At 43.7% G+C, this 22,637-nt stretch overlaps 1 protein-coding gene across 2 annotated transcripts; it reads right to left on the reverse strand.

The window, feature by feature from the left end:
- Positions 1-2: 2 nt before the first annotated feature.
- rftn1a (raftlin, lipid raft linker 1a) lies at positions 3-22,590 on the reverse strand. Of its 2 annotated transcripts, XM_068711013.1 has the most exons (11): positions 22,527-22,590; positions 22,282-22,404; positions 16,261-16,412; positions 9,518-9,701; positions 6,902-7,010; positions 4,096-4,849; positions 3,784-3,987; positions 2,936-3,045; positions 2,578-2,681; positions 2,065-2,140; positions 3-1,756 (listed from the first exon to the last, which is right to left on the reverse strand). In XM_068711013.1, exons 3-11 carry the CDS (start codon positions 16,406-16,408, stop codon positions 1,322-1,324), a joined length of 2,124 nt encoding a protein of 707 aa, XP_068567114.1. In that variant the 5' UTR covers positions 16,409-16,412; positions 22,282-22,404; positions 22,527-22,590; the 3' UTR covers positions 3-1,321. The 2 variants fall into 2 exon arrangements, with proteins under 2 accessions (XP_068567114.1, XP_068567113.1); XM_068711012.1 differs by having other exon boundaries at positions 22,282-22,527.
- Positions 22,591-22,637: the final 47 nt, after the last annotated feature.

Raw genomic sequence — 22,637 nt, forward strand, 5'->3', positions numbered from 1 at the left:
TCTGTTTTCAAACACTTTATTGGCCTCTGCTTTCATATAAAGACTCACGTTACACTACTTAGACACGTCACAGGTGGTCCAGGAAATAAGTAATAAATAGTTACAATTTTTTTTTCCAAAGAAGAAACCCTTTAAAGGTCAGTTCTCCCCAATTACATTTTCTCTTGAATCTAACACAGCAGACATGTTGGGTTTGAGATATCATTCTGATTCTGCTTCATTACTCTTACTCTGGACATCAACAGACCTTACTGTAACCGTTTCCTACTGAAGAAATAGTCGGTGAGAAAAGTGTCAACCATGTGTTCTGAGGAGCATCTGGGACATCGCTTCTGGAAAGAGCTGTTTTGGTTTCATGTATTTAACGAGCTCAACAAACAAAATTCCTTTCACCTCCATTGAACTGAGGTGAAGAAAGCTCAGAGATGGACATCTCAATAACCTGGTCAACGGAAACCAAAACGATCTAGATTCAACTAGAGCTAATGATGTAATACTTGTTTTCTAATTTATATGAACTTCAATGTTTAGGACCAATAAATTGTAGCATCTAATATCTCAATGTGGTGTAGAAGCTGGCCGATACCAACAGAGAATTTGTAACTATGTAATCAACTGAAATACATTTTTTCTTACTACCAAATTTATCAAAAATGTTTGTCTAAGTTGTGATCAAGATAGTGCATTCAATTCAATATTTTAGAATTTGAAAATAAACAGTACAGTATTCAACAAGGACAAAAGACAAATTTCTGTATTTCTTAATTATTTAAGCTGTTACCTCTACAAGTGTCTGATAAGCTATAATTGGCCAATGCATGTATCAGTCAGGCTCTAATGTAATGTACTACAAACTTTGTGTCAACTTTTCCCCATCTTGTCTCTATTTTAAATAATATACTTTACGTATAAAAATACAGTGAGCCCCTTGAAATCAGTACTCTCTTTTTAACAGTCCTATTACATGAAAGAAGTAATATACAAGAAAATAACACCAAATACTTGGACTGGAGACTTGCTCTAGGTTGTACTCTATTAGCTTTGAACTTTCTTTTTATATAAGGATACATCAAATAGCAACACTGACCCAAAGCAGAGAACTGCACAACACTTTCCCGAACATGGGAGCTACAACCTCAAAGACTCGCAACAGCGGACCGAATCGAAGGTAACAGCACATGATGACTAGTAACGGTATGACCGGCCACATCTGGGTTGGAACAAAAAAAAAAAATCCAGATCAACAAAGCTATTTTAAAAGGCATTTTTTTGTAAACTTTTCAGACCTCAGCTGCTCCTCGCCTGCTTTGTGCCCAATGTGTCAACAGACGCCGGAAAACAGCTGCTGTTTGATGCGCTCTTCCGTCTTCAGCTCCTCCTTGACCCCTCCATCATCTCTCTGACACACATCTGTCCATCTCTCCGACTGCTCATGCTCAGACGCAGAGATGTTATCAATGTCAGTTTCCTCTTCCTCAACAGAAGCCCTGCTCCCTGAAAGGTACGAGAAGCCCCTTTGATGCCGTGCGTCCTCTTCCAGCTCCTCTCCACCTTTCTGAAGGCTCGCTCCTTTGCTCCTTCCGCTGTCCCTGCTCTTCCTCCCCTCTGCCTCTTCTTCTTCCTCCTCTTCCTCTATTGTGTTTCTTTTCAACCTGTCCATCTCTGTCTCCATCAGTGGGGACATGTTCTCTCTCTCTTCTTGCGTTTCTCCAGTAGATTTTTTCTTCGCCTTGCTGCGACCCCTGAGATTCAGCATCTGAAAACAAATAGATGTGTGTGAGACAGTTTTGCACTTAGTGCTCTGTCTTTATCTTTCCATCTCTCTAGACACCTGCCAAACCACAACAAAGCCTCTTTCGTTGATGCCTCTTTCCTGTAGTGTACGGTCGACTCTTTGCCTATTATTAGACTTTTCCTGAGCGGCTTCAAATTTGCTGTACATCCCATATTTAGTAACACAACTTTTTAATGGCACCTTCTGTGACATAAAGCACGTATCCTAAAGGCACAACAGACACAAGTGACAGATTTGCTACAAAGATAGAAGACAAAGGGGAAACAAACCTTGAAGTCTTTTCTCTTGCGCTGCAGAACGGGTCTCTGAAGGAAGAGGATTTGCTTGGTCGACAAACTCCCGTCACTGCAGAAGGAAGAGAGCAGCACTTTTACTACCGTTACCTATTATGTTATAATCTGAGGAGCTTGCATGTCGCTACTTTCATTGAAATTGAGTGTCTGTTCTCTGCGGTTGGTAAAGTGACAGGTTACAAGACAACAGCACATCAGCGACTGTGTTTTTGTTTGCGGCTCCGTCGGATTTCAAAAGCGGTTTCATGTAGAGATGAGCATATGACGGTGATTTGTCAGATCTCGAACCACCTGTCCTGTTTTTTTTAAGCTACGCTGTCAGTCCTCATCCCAAAAAGAATGAAAGTGTTTAAGACAAAAGAATAATGACTCTAAAATCAACAAAGCAGCACGCTGGTGAGCTGTGTTATTCAAAGTGATGGAATGTGAAGAGACAGCAGAGGACAGGTGAGTTTACGGTTGTAACGGTGGTGTAGTGTAGTTCTGTACCTGTTTGTCTTGACTATTGGTGTGGGTAACACACACATTAGCCTCCATCCATATGGAGCCAGAGACTGGAGCAAGGGGATGTAGTCTGTCTTCACCACGACACCCTGGACATGAGATAGAAAAGCACTCAAAGACAAATATAGTGCAAACCCCACACAAGGGAGGAAAAAAAAAAGAAAGCAAGCACAGTACCCAAGTGCAGGTAGGCAAATTAAAGCTCAGCCACAAGCACACACGCTACTTTCCTTCATCTCCACTCTTATGTAATATTTGACAGAAAAGAGCTTAAGACTTCAGTCACAAAGGATTTCTCAAAGTGCACATCTTCACCAGAGTATTAAAAACTCAAAAGACCCACATCAACAACGGTCCACTGCTCAACCACGATGGCATCGTAGGAGGCGTTTGCGGTCTCCTCTGCAGAGCTCTGGAAGATGAACACACTATCCACAGATGAAACCCCATTGTCTGGAGGAGCGGGACAAATTAGAGACAGAGTCAGATAAACAGAGGAGGACGTATGTGAGTCAGACAGGAGTTACAAGCTCATCTCCACTCTCCAATCTCTCACTATTGATCCCCTGTTCCCTTTGGCTTAAGCCGACTTATTGCATGGGTGACTGAACAGTGACTTATAGTATAAGCCGTGGATTTATGGCACGTCACTCCATGCATGTCATCCATTACCCAGCAGCAGAGCACCGATCTACAGCCAGAGCAGCAGTTTCCTCTTGCCAAGAACTAGTGGAGGCAGTGAAAGGTGAGGAGGTATGGTGAAATAAAGCTGCAATAATCAATATGTTCATATTAATAGATCAAATAACTATGTGAAAGTGGTGAACCCACAGATACTTGTCACCCATCTCTGCAGTTCCTTGTAGATTTACAGAACTTTTCAGCTTCTTTCAGGCCTTCAACTTCAATGTTTTGGTTCAATCTTACTGATCTCATCCACCTTGTGTCCAGCCGTAGCAAGTATCTGTTTTAAGGAAAACCAATGACCATCGTGAGTTTTTCTGGGAGGATGCAAGACTTAATTTAGCTGCACCACTGGGTCTGACTTGATACTCAGGCTGCCTAGATTAAAGTTGCTCACTTCATGGTACATTTGCCACCTTTTTTTTTCTTGATTTTACAGGCTCTAAATGTATGACTAAAATCACATCATCATCGGTAGTAGTTCACTGCTATGGCCATGAAACACACCGTTATCATCTCCGAGGTGGAAAAACCCATCGATGAGGTGTGCACCGCTGGTGAAATGCTGAGTCATGTGGTCGAGCCAGTGTGTGTCGACTTCCGTGATTAGCCCGGCTTCCTTATGTACCAACAGTGGCACCCTGAGTGAGTAGAACCTCAGAGAAGTGTTCAGCTCCCCTGTGTGGTTGTACAAGGCAAAGAGCTGCATCCCTAAAGGCACACAAACAAAAACAATCTGTAAATAAGATGCCAAATAGAACATTTCATTATGATGATTTGTCCAGTGACTGTCGTACAAACAGGAAACGGGATACTTACCACCCTGCGCTGGTGGTGAAGTTGCATTCTTCTCTTTCTCTGAACTCTTGAGCCGGATATGGTTGTTGTTGTGCGTCGTCAATCGGCTCTGCCCATTTGTGAAGCTGGACTTTCTTTCGTGGTTTCCGTCCAGTTCTGGAGAGCTGGGCCAGCTGTCGGAGCTTGAACTTTGTCTGTCTCTCTGGTTGGAAAGGTTCAAATGTTTCTCTGTGGATTCTTTGAGGTCTGGTCGAGTCTGTCTGATTATACCAGCAGCTTCTGGAGGAATAGGACATCCCTGGTTTCCATGGGCGTCTGTTGGGTTTTGATTTAAACCCCACTGAACTGTGTCTACACTGGGTTTGCTGTGATTTTGGGGTTGGTTTGTTGATTCTAGTGACTCTTTGAGGCTGATCTGTAAGTTCTGGATTTGCTCATTGGACTCTTCTCGGTTAAGCTCTAAATTCTGTATGGGTTTCAGCGGGCTGAAGTCCGGTTCTTTTGGCTTGTGGTCATGTGTGTTGTTTTCTACACCTTCATGATCGAACTCTTGAGGTTCAAAGGGGTGATGGTCCGGTTCTGCGTCATTATGATGTGGTTCTATGGGGTCCGTTGGGCTGTTGTTGGCGCTGAAGGGGTGTCGATGTATGGGTGAAGGGCTTGAATGTAAGGAGGACAGCTCTTCAGGATCCCAGTGCCCCAAGTAGCTGGGTCCTCCACCCGGCTGCTGGAGAAAGCCCACGAACATCACTCCTTGCTCTGCTACATCCTGGATCTGTAGGTGTAACACACACACACACACACACACACACACACACACACACACACACACACACACACACACACACACACACACACACACACACACACACACACACACACACACACACACAAAATAAACTCTATTCGAAAAGATTTGACTGATGCATAAATATAAAAAGGACGTCATTCGCAGCACAAATAAATTTGCACAGTCTATGTATAGTCAGACAAACAAAGCCTCATTTACACACAAACAAAGGCTGATGTACGCAGAGTAGATATTCTGCAAAATAACAACCTACCTAATCATCTGCAAAGATCAAATATTCAAATGACAAAAGGACCTCATTATCTCAACGCATCCGTGTGTGCACGCATGAGACAGCGTGTGTGTGCGTGTGTGCCGCTCTCTCCCACGGAGCTCTGGTGGTTAATTGTCAGTTGATATTTGGGATGACAGTTTTAGACAGACTCAACGGGAGAGAAATCAGATTGCAAACTACCACCAAACAATAATGAGACGCATCTTCCCCCATTACCCCACTACTTCTGACACTTCACTCATCCACACACACACATCACATATATTAACAGTCTCTCTATTACCATCCGACACACTCACAATTACACAAAGTCACGCCGTTTTATCTGATGAGTGTGTCCGGAGACAGATTGAGAGTGGGTGGGATAGCGAGTGCTGGAGAAATAGAAGTATAGAATATCAAAACTGAACACACACTTACACACACACACACACACACACACACACACACACACACACACACACACACACACACACACACACACACACACACACACACCTACACAACCAGGCTGTCACTCTGTCTGCCTGGTACCGCTCCTGGGTTCTTATCTCAAACTCTCTCTGGCAGCTTGTGATCTGATTGGTTATTCATGTCACGCTGCCGAAGCCTATCACATTATATTCAGTGATGTGCATTTCCATCCAATCAGGTTTCCCTTTGTGCTCCATGTGTGTTCAGATGCAAATCTATTCAATAGAGCACATTTTCATTTCCCATTGTGGGACTGTTGCAGAATTCATGAGCACAGAGACTAAAAGTGAGTTTTACAGCTGATGAATGCCAGTGATGACGCTGTGGTTGGCAGGGTATCTTAGGGTCAAGTCTCATTATAGTTTACCATAACTTCTGTGACCTTCCATTCATTATATCACTCCTCCTTCTGTTTCCTAGTTACAGGATAGTGCGCAGTGGCACAGGAGCTGCAACTAGTGGGTATCTAGTGTGTTTTTCTGATTTATTTTCCTCCTCCATCTATTTTTTAGAGGCAGGGTTACCATATGGCATAGACAGGCAATTAAAGGCAGTTGCCTGTAGCCCTTTAAGTCCCGTAATGTTCCCTTCACCGTCACACCAGTGTTGCACCAACTTGAGATGCACACACAAATACAAGTACAGAGAGCAATTTAGATGTTTTTTAAAAAAAAAATGTAAGTGTTCACTGACTTAGCATCGCACTATTATAACAGACACATTTTGTATAACTACCTACATCACAGTTAGGGTGAAAACTCTGTAGCCTTCAGCCACTAGCCTCAAGCAGAGATGAGGAGCGGGCTACAGAGGTCTGCTAAGCTCACTTCTTTCTAATGCCACGACCCCAGATTTTTCTCCTTTTCAAACTCGTAGTCTTCAACACCAACTGACACCAATTTTGTTTTTAGTACCACAGCATTCCCTTGCCTCATGCTACCTTAGACAACAGACAAAAAGAGTGCTGGTATCAGAGCTGCACCTGCAGTTAAATAATACCTGCAAGTATAGGAATCGGTATTGGGGAGAGAAAAGTTGGATGGGGGCATAGTACTCTCACACAAATAACAAATATAGATTTAAAGTCTTTTCACTAAAAGGCCTTTCCTCGAAGTTATTCTGGCAATATTAAGCCTTCTACCCTGCATAGGTACCTCATCATTACAGACATGGTGTACAAAGATCCTATTATATTTTTTAAAAAGTATGTTTTACCCTCTAGACATAATGTGTAGTTTGCTTGATTGATTGCAAAATACTGAACTCACCCTCTTGACATAGCTCTGGATCACCTCTGGGTCAGCAGTCTGATGACCTGCCACGCACACATCTGTCTCCAGACGATGTCTTGCCCACCTCAGTTGGCTTTTCTCTGAACTGTAGGGTGAGAAATGAAAGTATTTAAACAAATATTCAGTATAAAGCATCCATCGTATGTCATTTAGTTCAGTTCAATTCTGCTCCTGTGAACCAGAAAATGTCAAATATGATCGTACCGTTACAACATTACATTTCCTTTAGGTTTGCTTCTTGTCCATTATCACCAGAGCAGTTCCATCACCCAGTAACATTACGGTCTAAACGAGATTCTGGCAGACATGCTCATGTTCACGAGCACTCATTGACCCAGAATGATCACAGCAGAAACATAATGTCAATTCTGGTACAGTCTGAATTTTCCATTTAAGGGAAGCACACATTCACCACCATCACAATAGACTTATTAGACAGTGAGATGGACTGAATTTCCCTCTGCTCCCACTGCGAGACACGATCATAAAAGGAGTATTCAGATACGCCTCTTCAGATTTGGATTGAGGTCAGTGGGAAGGCCGTGGTAATGTCTTGTGCTCTGAGGCGTGAGTGACATTCTCAGCTAGATTTGAAACAGTAGATCTGTCAGATTTGGTTTCTTTCATTTTTAGGGTTTTTGATGAAAGGGGATGGTGGTGATGGGGAGATAAAAGGCGGAGTTAAAGGGGATGGAGGGGGGTGAGGAGGACAAAAGAAAGGGGGGGGGGGAAGGCCATCACTGAAGAAAGCAGATGAAAGGATGGAGAGATGGTTTCTCTCTTTCAGCGTGCCGTTCCCCTCTGGCGAGCGCTGATGATGCAATCAGCCGTCTCCACGGTGACAGGTGCCAGGAGCCAGGAAGCAGCAGGACCACTTGGCAGGAGGGGCATCAAAGGAGCAGCCCGGCACCTGCCTGTGCACTAGAGTGTGTGTGTTTGTGTACAATAAGCTATTCCTTGAGTTCCCATTACAAAGAGTACACAGGAGGATGCCCCAAAACTGTATGCTAAGCAAAGAAATTCCTTTAATTAAAAAGAGTAAGAGTAAGGAAGGTTACATATGTGACCATGGTTGTCTGAGTGACCACGGGGGTCCCCATCTCTATACAATTCTTCATATCCTATATTTCTGCATCCAAATTATCCTAAAGTTCAGTAAGCTGATGTCAGATATGTTGGAGAGTGTGTGGATCATTTCATGTATTGTAGATCACTCACATATGGTATGTAAAGTGCTACAATGAATACAATGATATTCAATCCCTTTGAGTTTTATGGTACTTTATTTCTAAATAATTTGTATAAGCAAGTATAAATATTTGGCTCAAATACTATTAATAGCAAATGAAGATGACTTAAGAGTCCACAACCATGCTTTTAGCTCTGTGAGGCTGGATTTGGCACAGTGTTGCTTACATGCTCATAATGATAACATGCTGATGTTTAGCAGGTATGTTAATGATGTTCTCCATGTTAGTTCAGCATGTTAGTATGCTAACATTTGCTAGCTAGCAATAAGAACAAAGTACAGCGGAGAATGATGGAAACATCATTAGTATAGTATTGGGTCACAAACCAAATAATTGGACCAATTGAAATTTTGACCAGAATATGGCGCTAGATGAGTTATTACAATTCAACCTGAGGGGGAAATTAATGTCTGTACCTGTGCCAATGAGGTAGATAGGTTGATATATTTCACTGGATAACTGAAAACTTTGACCTGTTGGTCGTGCTCAATGAAAAGTCAGGGGATTATCAAAGTCATCAGGATTTATCCTCTGGAAAACATGAATGAGGATATCCATCCCATAGTTATTCAGATATTTCAGTCTGGATGCCGCTTGCATGGTTAAATGCTATTATGAGGAATTGAGGAAAAATAAGTATGAATGACTTATAAGGACTTCCTGTTTCTTGAAAACCTGATATGTGTCCTGAAAAATAACTGGGCCAAAAATGGAAAAAATTTACATTATTTAAGACCCAAATCAGAATGGAGCTACAAATGAATCTACCAACTGGACTTAGGAGGTCTCTGCATGTAGGATATGGTTTCTGTTTGGAGCAAATCTATCAGGAACTTCCACGATGAGATGCTGAGAATAAAGCTCAGCTTGCTTGCTGTACCAGAGCTGATAGCAGGGAAGAATGCAAATAATACTCTGCTCAAATATGACTGTGAATATTAGTAGTTTTCACCAGAGAATAAGTGGGTTACAGAAGAGATACACAGAGTGCAGTGCAGTCAAACAGTATAGTATAGTATCATGTATAGTCAAAAGAGAAAGAATTGGGACGGTGAGCTAAAGTTAGACATTTTTTTGTGGCTGACTCATCTGCAATTAATTTTACATCAAGAAAAGGAGGTGAGGTGCAGAATTCTGCTCGTGGTAATGGGTCTCAGTTGGCTTCCATGTCAAAACAATGAAGTTGCAAAAGGCTGCTACCTTCTAACTACTGTCTAAATATGTCTGCAAATGAATCATGTCATTTGAATCAATCTGCTACATAAATCCTTAGAGTAAAAACTGTTTTATTCTACAAAGGTGGCACTCGTGCTGAAGACAAGCGTGTGTTTAGTTTGTGTACCTTGGCGTCTCTCGGACCAGCACGGCTCGGTGCAGCTGGCGCTGGATGTGCGCGTGACTTGGGCCGCAGGGATGGACAAACGGGTGGACGGCGACCAGGACGAAACCCTGCGCGTAGAGTTCCCGGACCTGAACCGGTAGCTCTCTGACCGAGGAGAGACAAAGCACCGATGACACCGGCACCTCTGGAGGAACAGGTGAGAGGGGAGGGAGAAAAAAACAAACATGGGAAATGGTCAAAACATGGACATGACAGGTTGCAAAAGAGGCAGGAGAAAAATAGTAGAGAGGAATTTAGAAGTGGAAAAAAAGCTGGAACAAAGAGGAAGAGGGAAGAAAAAAAGAGGGGGGGGGGGGGGGGGGGGGGGGGTGTGTGAAGAAACAAAGACAGAGCATGTTCCATTATGATAATTCCCCCTGAACAACAACACATGGCATCTTCACGCTAAATCTGAAACTAATTACACCAGAACTATTAGCCTCACTGTCACCAGCAGTCTGGCCTTTTGGAAAACACACATGCAAAGAGATACATGCAAATGCTTGCTGGAAAGTGTGCTTTTCGAAACACACGCTCATCCATATCACAGACACAGACTAACACATTTTTTTACAGTCACAAAATGCACACACACACACACACACACACACACACACACACATACATCAAAAGGTTGTAAAGACAATGCTATCACATTGCCTGCTTGGCTGTGTGGTATTAGCAGCAATCGCTAGCACAGAGCCGGTTCTCCTTATAACATAATGGAGAAAAATAAAACCTTGACTTCAATGGAAAATGGTTAAAGGAGCTTATCAAATGGGAGCAAACTGTCACGGCAAATCCGCAAAGGGACAGCGCAATGTTTGCGTTGACCGCCCTCTCAGGGTCGGTGCATTGTAGTGACGCTCCCGCTCTTTTCACGGGCCTTTAAGGGGACACGTGTATGTATGGCTGTGTGTTTCTGTATCGCTGAGTGAAGCCAGGTGTGTGTGTGAGAGAGAGAGAGAGAGAGAGAGAGGAGCATAGAAAATGAGATGAGAGAAGTGAAGAAAAGGGACACACACACACACACACACACACACACACACACACACACACACACACACACACACACACAGAGAGAGAGAGAGAGAGAGAGAGAGAGAGAGAGAGAGAGAGAGAGAGAGAGAGAGAGAGAGAAATGAGGCTGTCTGTTTGTGCCTGAATGCTTGTCATCCTCTCTCATTCAATCTCATTTGCATGGGTCTGGAGCAGAGAAAATAACCTGAATAAATTAACTAGACTGACACAAACACAAACACACTCGCACAAACACACACCGAAAAAATAAAAAAAAGATGTGCAAGCCATCTCATTTTCAATTTGTTCTCCATCATCTGGCGTGTTCTCACACACACACACACACACACACACACACACACACACACACACACACACACACACACGTGAGAGGCTGGCCGGCATGCACGGGACACAAGCACATGAACACTCCCATCTCAGTGAAACAATGGGAGAAGAAAAAAAAACTCCCTGAGAAAATCCGACCATCACATCATCTTGGCATAACTGCCTGGAACCAGGAGAGACTTTCATCAAGCAAACACTTAAACGGGTGTCTGTGGGGACTTATCAAAAGCAGTACACTGATGATAACGATAATAATACAACAACTGGAGACTGGGGTGGGGTGGATAACCACGATCCTGTCACCGTAAACAGTCATTAGCCGTCATTAGCTGTGCATGGCTGGCACTCACCCACCGACAAGACGCGGGCAAGGCATCGCAGCTAATTCAGGCAAGGCATACAGAAGTTATTAGGGTGTTACGCAGCGCTTTGGGCTGGGAAGCGACTTCATTTATACCGTCTGCCACAGTGGGATTTAAAGGGAGGCTGCGAATTCCGCCTCAGAATGGGAACAACGGCTCAGGGGCAGAAATGCCAGGTGGAGTTTTACAGTGGCAGCTAGTGAGGGCAGGGAGTGTTATGTGCAAAATGCATGTATGTTTAAGGGAGTTGGAGATGTGGGATGTGGTGTTTTTGTGACTTTGAGGGTCGGAGAAGTTAAAAAGAAGTGGAAGTTGGCCTACATATGTCTGTGTGTGTGTGTGTGTGTGAGTGAGTGAGTGAGTGAGTGAGTGAGTGAGTGAGTGAGTGAGTGAGAGTGAGAGAGAGAGAGAGAGAGAGAGAGAGAGAGAGAGAGAGAGAGAGAGAGAGAGAGAGAGAGAGAGAGGACATGAGTGGAAACATTTGCATTCATACATGCGTGTTTGAAAGGGAGATTCAGACACCCAAGGGCGCATTGTTTAACGGACACAAGATGCTGCCGAGCGGCTGTTCGGCTGTTGATCCCCGCTCTGCTATTTCCGTCTCCACCCGGAGCTTTGACCACATCGCAGCAGACGCGTGTGTCGTGAGCGACGCTTCACTTTTGACCCTGGATTTCACAAGCTGCATTCGGGGTGTGAGAGTCATCCCCTTCCTGTAACCGCTTGAAAGGACTTATTAATTCCTTGTACAAAATCCCAGAATTTCTGATCTCAGTCAGCGTGTACGGGCCATCTTTCTTTTCGCCTGTGAACGAGAAAGAAAGAGTTTTTGCACTAAGCCTGCTAGGTGATGCATAGGGATTACTCACAGCCACCCTAGAGGCTTATCCCTATGCTTGCTGGAGGTTCACGTTTATTTAAATAGCCTTCTAATGACTTGCAGAGATTTTTAGGCGAGGATATGTGCCAAAACAGTGACTATAAAATAACCAGCTTCCTGGAGCCAGGAGCTCCCCACTGCTTTTGGGAATGCACCCTTGGGCTGTGAGAGTTGTTGGTCAGCGTCTGAGCTTTGTCAAAATGGGGTCTGATCAGAAGGCCCGCTTCACAGGAAATGTGTGACAAGGCTGGCTTGCAAGTACAGTACAAGCAGGAGAAGACAGTGTGGCACTTCAGGCGCATACAGTATCATGAACGTGTGATGCTGTGAATCTCTTTGCCATCTTTGCTTTTCTCTCAAACCAATAAGATTGAAACTGCGTATAGGAATTATCAAGAAAAATGGTTTGAAGTCAGATCAACAATTTCAACAATCTTTCAGAAAAAAAAATTAGCATGCCTGGAAAAGTGTGTCAGGCAGCAAAGATCTCGCAAACTGATGGATTTGTGCTTCGCCTGCTCTCTGAGCCAAATACTTCACACAGATTCTGAGAGCAAAGATTAACCACATAAGGCAGAGGGAATGTATATCGGTCTTTGTCAGCAGAGGAGCTATTTATCAGAGCATTCAGGTGTTGATACACATGAGCACAGACATACTGTACACCTCCAGGCACAATAACCTTTTCCCACAGGTATACAGTAGCAAAAAGCCAAACAAACACACATGCCCACGCACACTGCTGAGCATTAGGCACATGTTGTAAGTTTTAATGAGCCGAGTGGGTCTCCGTCTCTGCAGGGTGGCAGAAAGTCATCAGCAGCGTTCAGCTCCTCGCTGTCTGCTGCAGAGACCGGCGTTAGTCACGCAGCATCACACCTAACTTACTTCCTCACAATTCCTGACTCCCGCTCGCTCGTTCTCACACCTCCTCACTCTCGAGACACTCCGCTTCCCTCCTCGCTCCAGACCTGACTAACGCTCGCTGGTATCTCTGGTTTTTATGCACCGTTCGTTCTTTCACCTTCTGTTACAACTCTTTGACTTTATTCTCCCCCCCTTCTACTTTGCTCTACCCCTTTTCCGTTCATGCTATCCGCCTCCTGTGTTTCTTCTGCTCATTATCTGAGCACAGCTTCAGCACAAAGGAGGGTTAAAATGTCACACCTGGCTGTTACATTTCTCTACATTCATGTCAAGGTAACCAATTAGTTTTAAAATGGGAATGATGAAGATCATGGAACTTACTGTAAAGGTGTCAAGGTGCAGCAGATTGGTGATTAGAGACTAATTAGACAATTCTGTAGAATAAGACATTGGTTTGGAGCTGAAAATCAAATAAATGGTCCATGTGAGAAGCGAAGGCCAAATGCCAGAAACATCGAATATATTTTTTCTCATCCTCCCCGTATTCACCACAGGGTCGCTCTGACCCAGAGTGAGCAAGTTGGGCTTAGTCACACGGAAATGTCTTTCAGCTAAAGCACTGCTGCAGTTAGAGCAAAGCTCATGAAACGAAGGCTGACGCTTTATTATCAGCGACACTGTTTCTGGTTTCATCACTCGCGAGTCAAAGGTCACATGGTTACAAACCACACCGTACTCCTCTTCATTCTCAACATTAAGCTCCTCTTCCTGAGAACAGAACTGAGTTTAATAAACAGCCACCTAGTCTCACGTATCTCAGAGGGGCACCGGGAAAAATATATTTGTTTTTCATTAGTGTGTAGGAGTCGTCAAGTCACGCTGGCAGGGAAATAATATCACTAATGGAAGCCAAATTGAATTAAAGCATGGATTTGACCGTGGGTTTCCTCAATGTCATGGACTGACATACAGATTCTTCTATCTGCCTCCTACACACACACACACACACACACACACACACACACACACACACACACACACACACACAAATACAAATAAATCCCTTTGCTGGGAATGAGGTCTCTCAATCTCCACAAACAATCAGATAATCCTTCAGGAATCCTTCACTTCTCTTGGTCTCTCGATCACAAATGGAGAGGGGGAGAGAGAGAGAGAGAGAGAGTGAGAGAGAGGGAGACAGGCATACACCCACCCACTTACACACACATACGAACACACACAATCAATTCACAGTAGCTGTGTTTATCCTAAAATAGAGTATACCCATCTTAAGCAGCTCAGGTGGCGTCAGTGAGTTTTACCATATAAATGACCTGCCTGTCGGTTGAAAGATAACACTAACTCTGTTGACTAAGAGCTATAAAGTGTTTTATGTGATCGTGAATGAGCCGCCATCACTGTGTGTGTGTGTGTGTGTGTGTGTGTGTGTGTGTGTGTGTGGTCTTTCTCTATCTACAGTATGTGTGTGTGTGTGCCGCTGCTGCCCGTGCGATTAGACAATTTATCTGCTCCTGCCTTTAGCAAAGAGAAAGACGAGCAATCCTCATGTCTATTGTCTGTTTTGGTCACCAGCACCATTTCGAGTTGCCAGATCTCTCTCAGCCAACACTACAGCCTCACCAATTTGCCAAACATAATAGGGCTGGCAGAAAATAAAGCCGACTGGCAAGCAGACCATTGCCACTTGGCTGTGGCATTCTGCCTGCTGTCTTCTGTTACAGTGTTGCATTTGGAAACTCCTCTACAAAATGAAGGACTTCAGTGAGCTACTTGCACCTGCTTCAGCTTGTCGGGTGATGGAGAGGACAGAGCAGACTTGTAGCAACATTAAGCCAAAGAGGTGATTTTTCTCCTCCTCGTCTCTCTTCTCCCTCGCTCCGTCCCTCCCTTCTATCTCTTCACAGTCCACACCAACACAATGGTAGAATTAGTATTTTTAGAAACCAGATGCCTCTAGAGGATTCTCATCAAACATTCTCAAGACGCCGCAAGCATGCATGCACACGCACACACAAACAAACACACACCCACCCACATGATATCAGACACATTATTTTTCATATTCACGAAAACACACACACGATTCAAAGCAACACACATCAGGTTTAGTGTATTGTCATTGTGCGATGGGACAGGCGGGGGGAAGTTGGAGGGCAAGGCTTTAGCGTGCACAATATAGCTGAATCGGAGATTTGGAGAACTCTTTGAACTCTCTGCAACAGGAGCCGCACAAAGACACAACTTCAGCTTATAAGCCACTTTTCGCCCTCAAGATACTTACAGTATGAAAAACACACACACACACAGTTCTGCAGAGTTGCTGACCTAAACATTTAATTTTAGCTGGTTAAAGTTGGAACAGCAACTGTGGCTATTTTATGAGTGGAACACACAAACACTCGGAGTTCAGGATGACGACGCAGAGCAGGGTTTAACAGAAAACTGAAGTAGACAACCACACTTCAAAAAAGAACAAGGTGCTCAGTAAAAACAATTCCATTGAATTATGGCCAAATGTGAAGACACATTCCTCGGAGCTTGTTTCCCCCGCTAGAGTGGAACTGGGGAAAATGTGAATCAGCTCTGCTGCATCTCATGACAAGATTTGTTCTTTTCATTTGAGTTGTTTCTGAAATCGCCTCCTCTATCGCTCACTCATTCACTGTGGTACATAATAAAACATCAGGAAGGTGCTGTACTGTGACGGATTTCAGACGCTAATGAATCATCATCATTTTGTCGTCTTAGGAGCACTGCATTGTGGGATTCTTTTGCATAAAATAGCGTATAAGATATGGATGCTACAATATTTGTTTAATTGTTAATTTGCCAGGATGGCTTTGGTTTCACTTTGCCAAGATCATCCGTATCATCAATCATCTTAGACATGGAGGGAATGTGATAAAAGGCCATAAACGAATAGATGACCGTAATTAAAACATGTATCTGTCCCTGTTAAAGCTATAAAACAAAATGGTGTGTTACAAGATTTTTTAAAATAAGTAACACATGACTATTTCATACATGCAAGTGTGGGAGAAATCAAGTCACATTAAAGTTCACGTCTCACTGGGTTTCAAGAGCCCAGCCCAAAAAGGACAAAGGAAAAACTTTGCACATAAATGGGGAAATGTACCCTTTTAAGTGCTCACAGGAGAACAGTTATACAGAAATGATTGACATTACATGGATAATCTTATCCATACCTTCTTTCCCCAACAGGAAATCCAGGAAGTGGTAGGTGTATGCCACGCCCACTTTAGTCTCCACCTGTGGCCGTCGAAGGGTGGAGTAGATATTTCCCGGGCTTCGCCTCTCTTCTGCCTTCCGCAACTTAGGAAGCCTACACCCCATATCTCTGTGAGAGAGGAGAGGAGAGGAGAGGAGAGGAGAGGAGAGGAGAGGAGGAAAGTGTTAAAAAAAAAAAAACATTTGAGATGAAAAGACAGAGGAGGGTGCTAACAAAGACTCAAATGGGAGACATGAAATTGATAGAGTTTCTAAATATAAACAAAACATTAACACTTCCAATAGTGTGTGTGTGTGATAATCACACACAGGTCTGAATGTTATTGCTCACGTGCAAGCTCAAGCTGTGGGAAATAATGTGTGTATCTATCTAACTCACTCTCTCTCTCTCTCTCACACATTCACACTCACACTCACACACACGCACGCACACACGCACACGCTGCAATAAAACTGAAATATGAAAGTGTCAGCCATTACCTGCTTGGTGGGCTGTGATACCGGCATCTCCTAATCAAATAGGGCTGATTGGGAGCGACATGTTTGATCAGAACGAATTAAAGCAGAAATGAGACTGATTTCCTGCCCTGTCAAGCAAAGCGACATGAGACTAGATAGACGGGGAGAGGAGAGGAGAGGAGAGACACTAAACATGTTTTACTGCTAACCGATTTATATGTTGATCCAAGGGTGGCCTTGAAGCCCAAAGAATGTTATTATAAGACTATTGTTCAGACTGTGTAAGGACCAGTAGGTAAACCTCAAGGGTAGCTGATTGGAAACACAATTTGGAGAGAGCTTGAAATTTCCTTTTAAATCCCTCCTCCTGAATTTCAACAGGCAATTTACACCCAAATATTTGAGTTGCATAAAAAGAAAAACAGGAAGTGGAGTGGTGGTTTTGGGGACAAATTAGTTGGGTTGGAATGACAAGGAGGGTAGAAAGGACAGGAGAGAGGTAAAGGACAAGAGAAAAAAAAAAAAAAGGGCGTATCCAAATATTGTCAAGCTAATCAGATGTGACAGCATCGGTACCCTCAAACCATCACCACACTTGCGCCTAATATCCCCGTCTGTCACGGCTTGTAAGAGCCACACGGTGAGGTGCACATCTGCATGTCTGGTAGTGAGAGTGTGTGTGTGTGTGTGTGTGTGTGTGTGTGTGTGTGTGTGTGTGTGTGTGTGTGTGTGCGTGCATATGTCTTCCCCAGAGGCAGGTCTATATCTGCATCTCTGTGTCTGTTTAGGGAGCATGGAGAATGCCACAGTACTGTAACTCCCATTGGGCCAAGTGCACAGACATTAACTCGGCTAACGATCCTAACAAACAGACATTAAGCCTGGTGTGTGTAAGTGTGTGTGTGTGTGTGTGTGTGTGTGTGTGTGTGTGTGTGTGTGTGTGTGTGTGTGTGTGTGTGTGTGTGTGTGCACACGTTTGGTAACGTACAGCTTTGAATGCATGGTATGTGCATTTCAAAAGGTTACAAAAGGCAGCATCTACGATACATTTTCATACCCCATCTGTCTTGAGACAGTACATTCTGTCTTTTTAAATTTTGCAAAGAACAAGCAATTAAGAGTCATTATTCTTTCAATACTGCATGCTCTTTCATAATGGGGACAAACGAGGAGAGACGGGGTGGTGACGCTTCGGGAGCAGGGGAAGGAGAGAGAGTCTTAGATAATTCCTTCCACCACCTTCCTCTCTCCTCTTGACCTGTCTGCTCCCCTCTTAAACTCTCACACCATTAGCTCTTCAATGTGTCATCACTCAATTCCCTGCTCTTGTATGACCCGTGCCTTAATCACCTCTTTGTCTTTGGCCTCTGCTCTGCTTCTGTCCGCCATCCTTGATTAGGACAGCTCCCTTCTTTCTACTGGTACAATGGCCGTGATTAGTCCGACAGTTATCAAGTCATGGTTGTCATTCTCTCTTTTTTTTCCATCCAACTCCCAACCTTCCCTATTTCATTATCAGTTAATCCTGACTTTTACTTTCGCTCTCATCTCTCCAATTGTATTTCCTCAAATTCCCCCCAGTCGAGCCCCTTCAATCCCTTCCCCAAACTGTACTCTCTTTATTTTGTCATTTAATTCATCACCGTTGCAATGTCCATTTCTACATTCCTCGATCCTCCCTGTCTTTACATTATAATGTTACATTATATCCCTCCACACTCACTCCCAGCCCTTCAACCCTCTCCATCCTCCCCGCTGTCTATCCAGTCCTTCTGTCTGAGGGCACAAATTTGCAGCCAAAGTGCTCCCCTGCCGAGCCCAAAACTATTACAATGTCTCCAGACAGACAGCCGGCCTAGGCTATGGGTTATGACTAAGTTGGAGCACGTAGATCCACTCCCAAATATTTTCCCTCCAGGGCTGTGCTTTAATACGCTCTGTCGGCAAAAGGACAAGGGGCCGGTTGATGTGGGGATGTTTAGCAGACTTTATCTCTGGCTGGTTAGGAAAAAAGGCGGTCAAGGGTGGAGCATATGGATGGAGGTGAAAAATGTGGTCAAAAGATGATAATGATGATGGCTATTTGACAATGGGGATGTGAAGAGCAGCATATAGGGAAAGACAGGAATGTCTGTGGAGAGTTATTTGCATCCTTCTATCAGCGAGTCTTTCCTCTGTTTCACTTTCTCAGCCTTAGCTCTCATATTTTAATACACTTTCTACCCTACCACATGCAAATTATCTCAATTTTCAAAAATGTCTTTATGCATAATGCAGTGCTAAAAAAATCAAAACAATTTGAAATAACTCGCTTACTATTTTGCCAGTGGCAGGTGGGTTTATTGCTCTCAAATAAAACCGGATTGGTTTTTTTGTCTTGGTCTTGACTAGCCTACAGCTCTACTGTTTGATCCAACATCTCATCATCCTTTACATTGTACGCTGACGGTTCTGTTTTGAAACAAAAGGCCTCAGTTTAAACGCTGAACTCTGTCTGCTCGGTTTAGAAACAGATCTCTGTAATTGGACTCAACACAGAATACAAAACAAAGGTGGTTGTAGTACCGGATAGACTCCAGTGCCTTCGAGACTCGAGGCCTTTTTCGCAACATATGAGGCCTTTTTCTCTATATATTGACTTCAAACAGAATCTCTCACTTGCTCTGACACAAACACACAGACAGAAAAAGGCCTTGACAGCAAAAACATAAATTTAACGGGGAGAGACGGGAAGGAGAGAGACGGATAAAAGAAACGAGAGAGAGAATGGAGTGAAGAGGAGGATAGACGGGGAGAAGCAGAGGGCTTCTCATTAGAGAATCTCTTGTAACCGAGCGTTTTGAAATGACAGCGGATTTACACGAGAGCATAATCCGTCTGCGCTTTGCCACTGCTCTGCTACCTCCCGCGCCACTCGGGGGGGGGGGGTGTCTGCTTTCCAAGGGGCAGCATTCATCCGCTGCAGAGGGAAACCTGCAGACATACACAGGCTTGGGGAAATTAAAATTTTTAGTCTCTTCTGTCTGAAAACTCTATTGTCCTAGGAATAGTTTTCACATCTACAACGTGCTGTATATGATACATTATATTTATATTATAATTAAACCCACTTATCATAATCTACTACTGTGCTGACTAGCTACAGGTAGCAACAGCTGTTATGATGAGAAATAAGCAAGCAATAATGACAGTTTCTAAATGACCTAAAACATATCTACATTTTTCTGTACTGCAATTTCTTGTTATGTATAAACCGCTATATACACCCATATTGAAAATCTGCCGTAAGCCAATAATAGGCCAATATACTGGCCGATTTAACGGTATAGCTAGTCCCAATATAACACTTTCATCTGCCAGCCAATCAGTATTTTCTGTGGTCACGGTATAAGTGTGGTGATACACTTTGAAGCATAATGGTGGGCTTAGCAGAAAAAATGCTACGCTGCTCTTTACATATGTGTCTCCAAACCACTGCCTCCTATGAATTATGTTCTTAACAAATCTGCATTAGCATTAACAATGGGGGCCAATGAAAGAAGTCAGAGTAAATAGGTTTATTAGGTCTGATTTTCTCACTGGGCTTTTTAACAGCGAGACCTTAACCAGTGTGATTGCCACAAACAGATGAGTTGAAGAAAGATTATAGAAATGTTACTATTTCAGTGTCTTGAGTGAGTAGTCACCAAAAGGCTCAGACTCTCTGACATCATTGTTGACCACACCTACTGCATGCCACCTGAGGAAGAGGGTAAGATTTGTTTTGCTGCTTATAATATACAGTCGTTGCTGGTTGTGTTCCATTTCTCACCTGATGCACTAAACTGATTTATAGCAAGCATCTGCAAATAAAACTGTTTTTACTGGCGTACAATCTCCTTTATTATAGGACTTCATGGGCCTGCTTGGAAGCCATAATTTGTACAGCTTGTGAGTACACTGTCTATGCAAAATAATATTTTAAAGGCCTATCAGCAGTTTGACTCTAAATTATATCACTTTTTATAGTTGGGCGATTGTCTGACAGCAATAACACGTAGCTTTGTCAATGAAACCATTGCGTTATTATTAATTCATCATTATTGTATTTTATTGGAAGTGTTTCACTGCGTTTCAAAATTAGAGGTGACAGACTGAGTCCTGGGGAGTGGGCTTCCCTCCCACTGGGTTAGAGCTCCACTCAGTTTCTAGAATGCGGGTTTGGGGGGGGGAAAGGGAAGGACACCAAGAACAGAATGAGGAGGAGGGAGAGAAGGAGGAGAGCGACGGAGACAGACAGAAAGAGCGAGGAAGACAGACGGGGAGCCAACTGGGAGCATGTCAGGTTGCCTGGAGGGAGGTGTGATTCCCGCGAGCAACAAAGTAGTCGCCTCAAACGGTGTTTTAATGAGGCTGCATGGGGAGGATAAAAACAAATTATGACATTGATGTATTGGTCTGTTGCTCAGCTCCTTGCACAGCCTATTCTACTCTAAAAAGAACAGTTTATCAACAAAGGAAGACTGTTTGGACTGGGGCATCCATTTACTAAACCCAGAGGGTGGCTCTTACAGTACTTGCATCCATCATTTAACATTTTAGACATTTAGTCTGAGGAGTAACAACTTATAGAATGTAGCCTGTATAATAAACTGGATGTCACTCACCGCTAATGACTGCTTTTTCACATGTGCTTCCAAATAGATTCCCAAGCTATATGTTGAGCACCCATACATAACCATGTAACTAATTGATGCCCCTTGCATTTTGTGGGTGCAGCGTAGCTTGAAATTACATGTTTCTGGTTTCCCCCTCTTCGGTGCGTTCAACCTCAGCCTCTCTCTCTGCGCACTCACAACAACACGTGGCTGCACGGTGCTGCCCGTTAACGCCGGTAGTTTAGTGGACGGGAAATGATACATGGCAGGTCGCTTACGCACCAAACCTCCCTGGTTCTGACACTGACACACTGACACACACACACACACACACACACACACACACACACACACACACACACACACACACACACACACACGAGCGCGCGCGCACACTCTCCATCCCCCCTCTTCCATCTGCGCTCGACACATTTACTCCGTCACGCATATCTTGAGTTCAGTGCAACCTGTGACAGCGAGCAGAGGGCTTATTCATTTCGTTCCGCCGCGGATAACAAATGGCACACGACATCACACAAATCAAACGACTGGCTGAACGTCTAAACCAAGAGGAAGTCTCTCCGTCACAAGTGTTTTATTGTGAAAGGTTTCCTGACACTTCTCTATAACTCCTGACCTGACCTTTATTTTAGGAGGTTAACTTTCTTTTTTAAGTTTATTTTTTTTTTACAAAGCTGTGATATCTAACATTCCACAGTGAGGACACTCACATGGCCCAATAAGAGATAAAAAATGTTATATGGAAAAATAAAATTTAGTTCCGGTCACTCATGTTGCCAAATAATCACACATTAACAATATTATTTCTGTAAGTAAATGTGTAGATTTTTTTATTTATTTGTTGTCAAGAGTTATACTCACCAATCAAGTCGTTCCCGGTTCGCGCGAAGTGTGTACCGGATGGAAAGCTCCCTCACACTTGAGACCGTCTCTGTTCGTGCCTCCTCTCTTTAACGTCTTTACTGTCTGTCCCCGTTACGGCTGCTGGAATGAGACACACATCAGGTCAGGTGCTGCGATCCAATGGGAACAAAACACCAATTCTCCATTTAGAAACTACTGCTGCTGAATCTCACGGGCGGCTCATGATAAACACTCCGTCCTACCTCTCCGTCACCAGCGTGTGTGAGGAGGAGGAGGCGGAGGAGAGGGCGCTTTACACTCATCCTCTCTCCTCCCAGTTGTTTCTCACCCGCTGCTCTCCAGGTTTGATACTC

This window comes from Cebidichthys violaceus, unplaced genomic scaffold (assembly GCF_023349555.1).
Source record: "Cebidichthys violaceus isolate CVI_PGR_0920_01 unplaced genomic scaffold, fCebVio1.0.p SCAF_16, whole genome shotgun sequence".
Taxonomy (NCBI): domain Eukaryota; kingdom Metazoa; phylum Chordata; class Actinopteri; order Perciformes; family Stichaeidae; genus Cebidichthys; species Cebidichthys violaceus.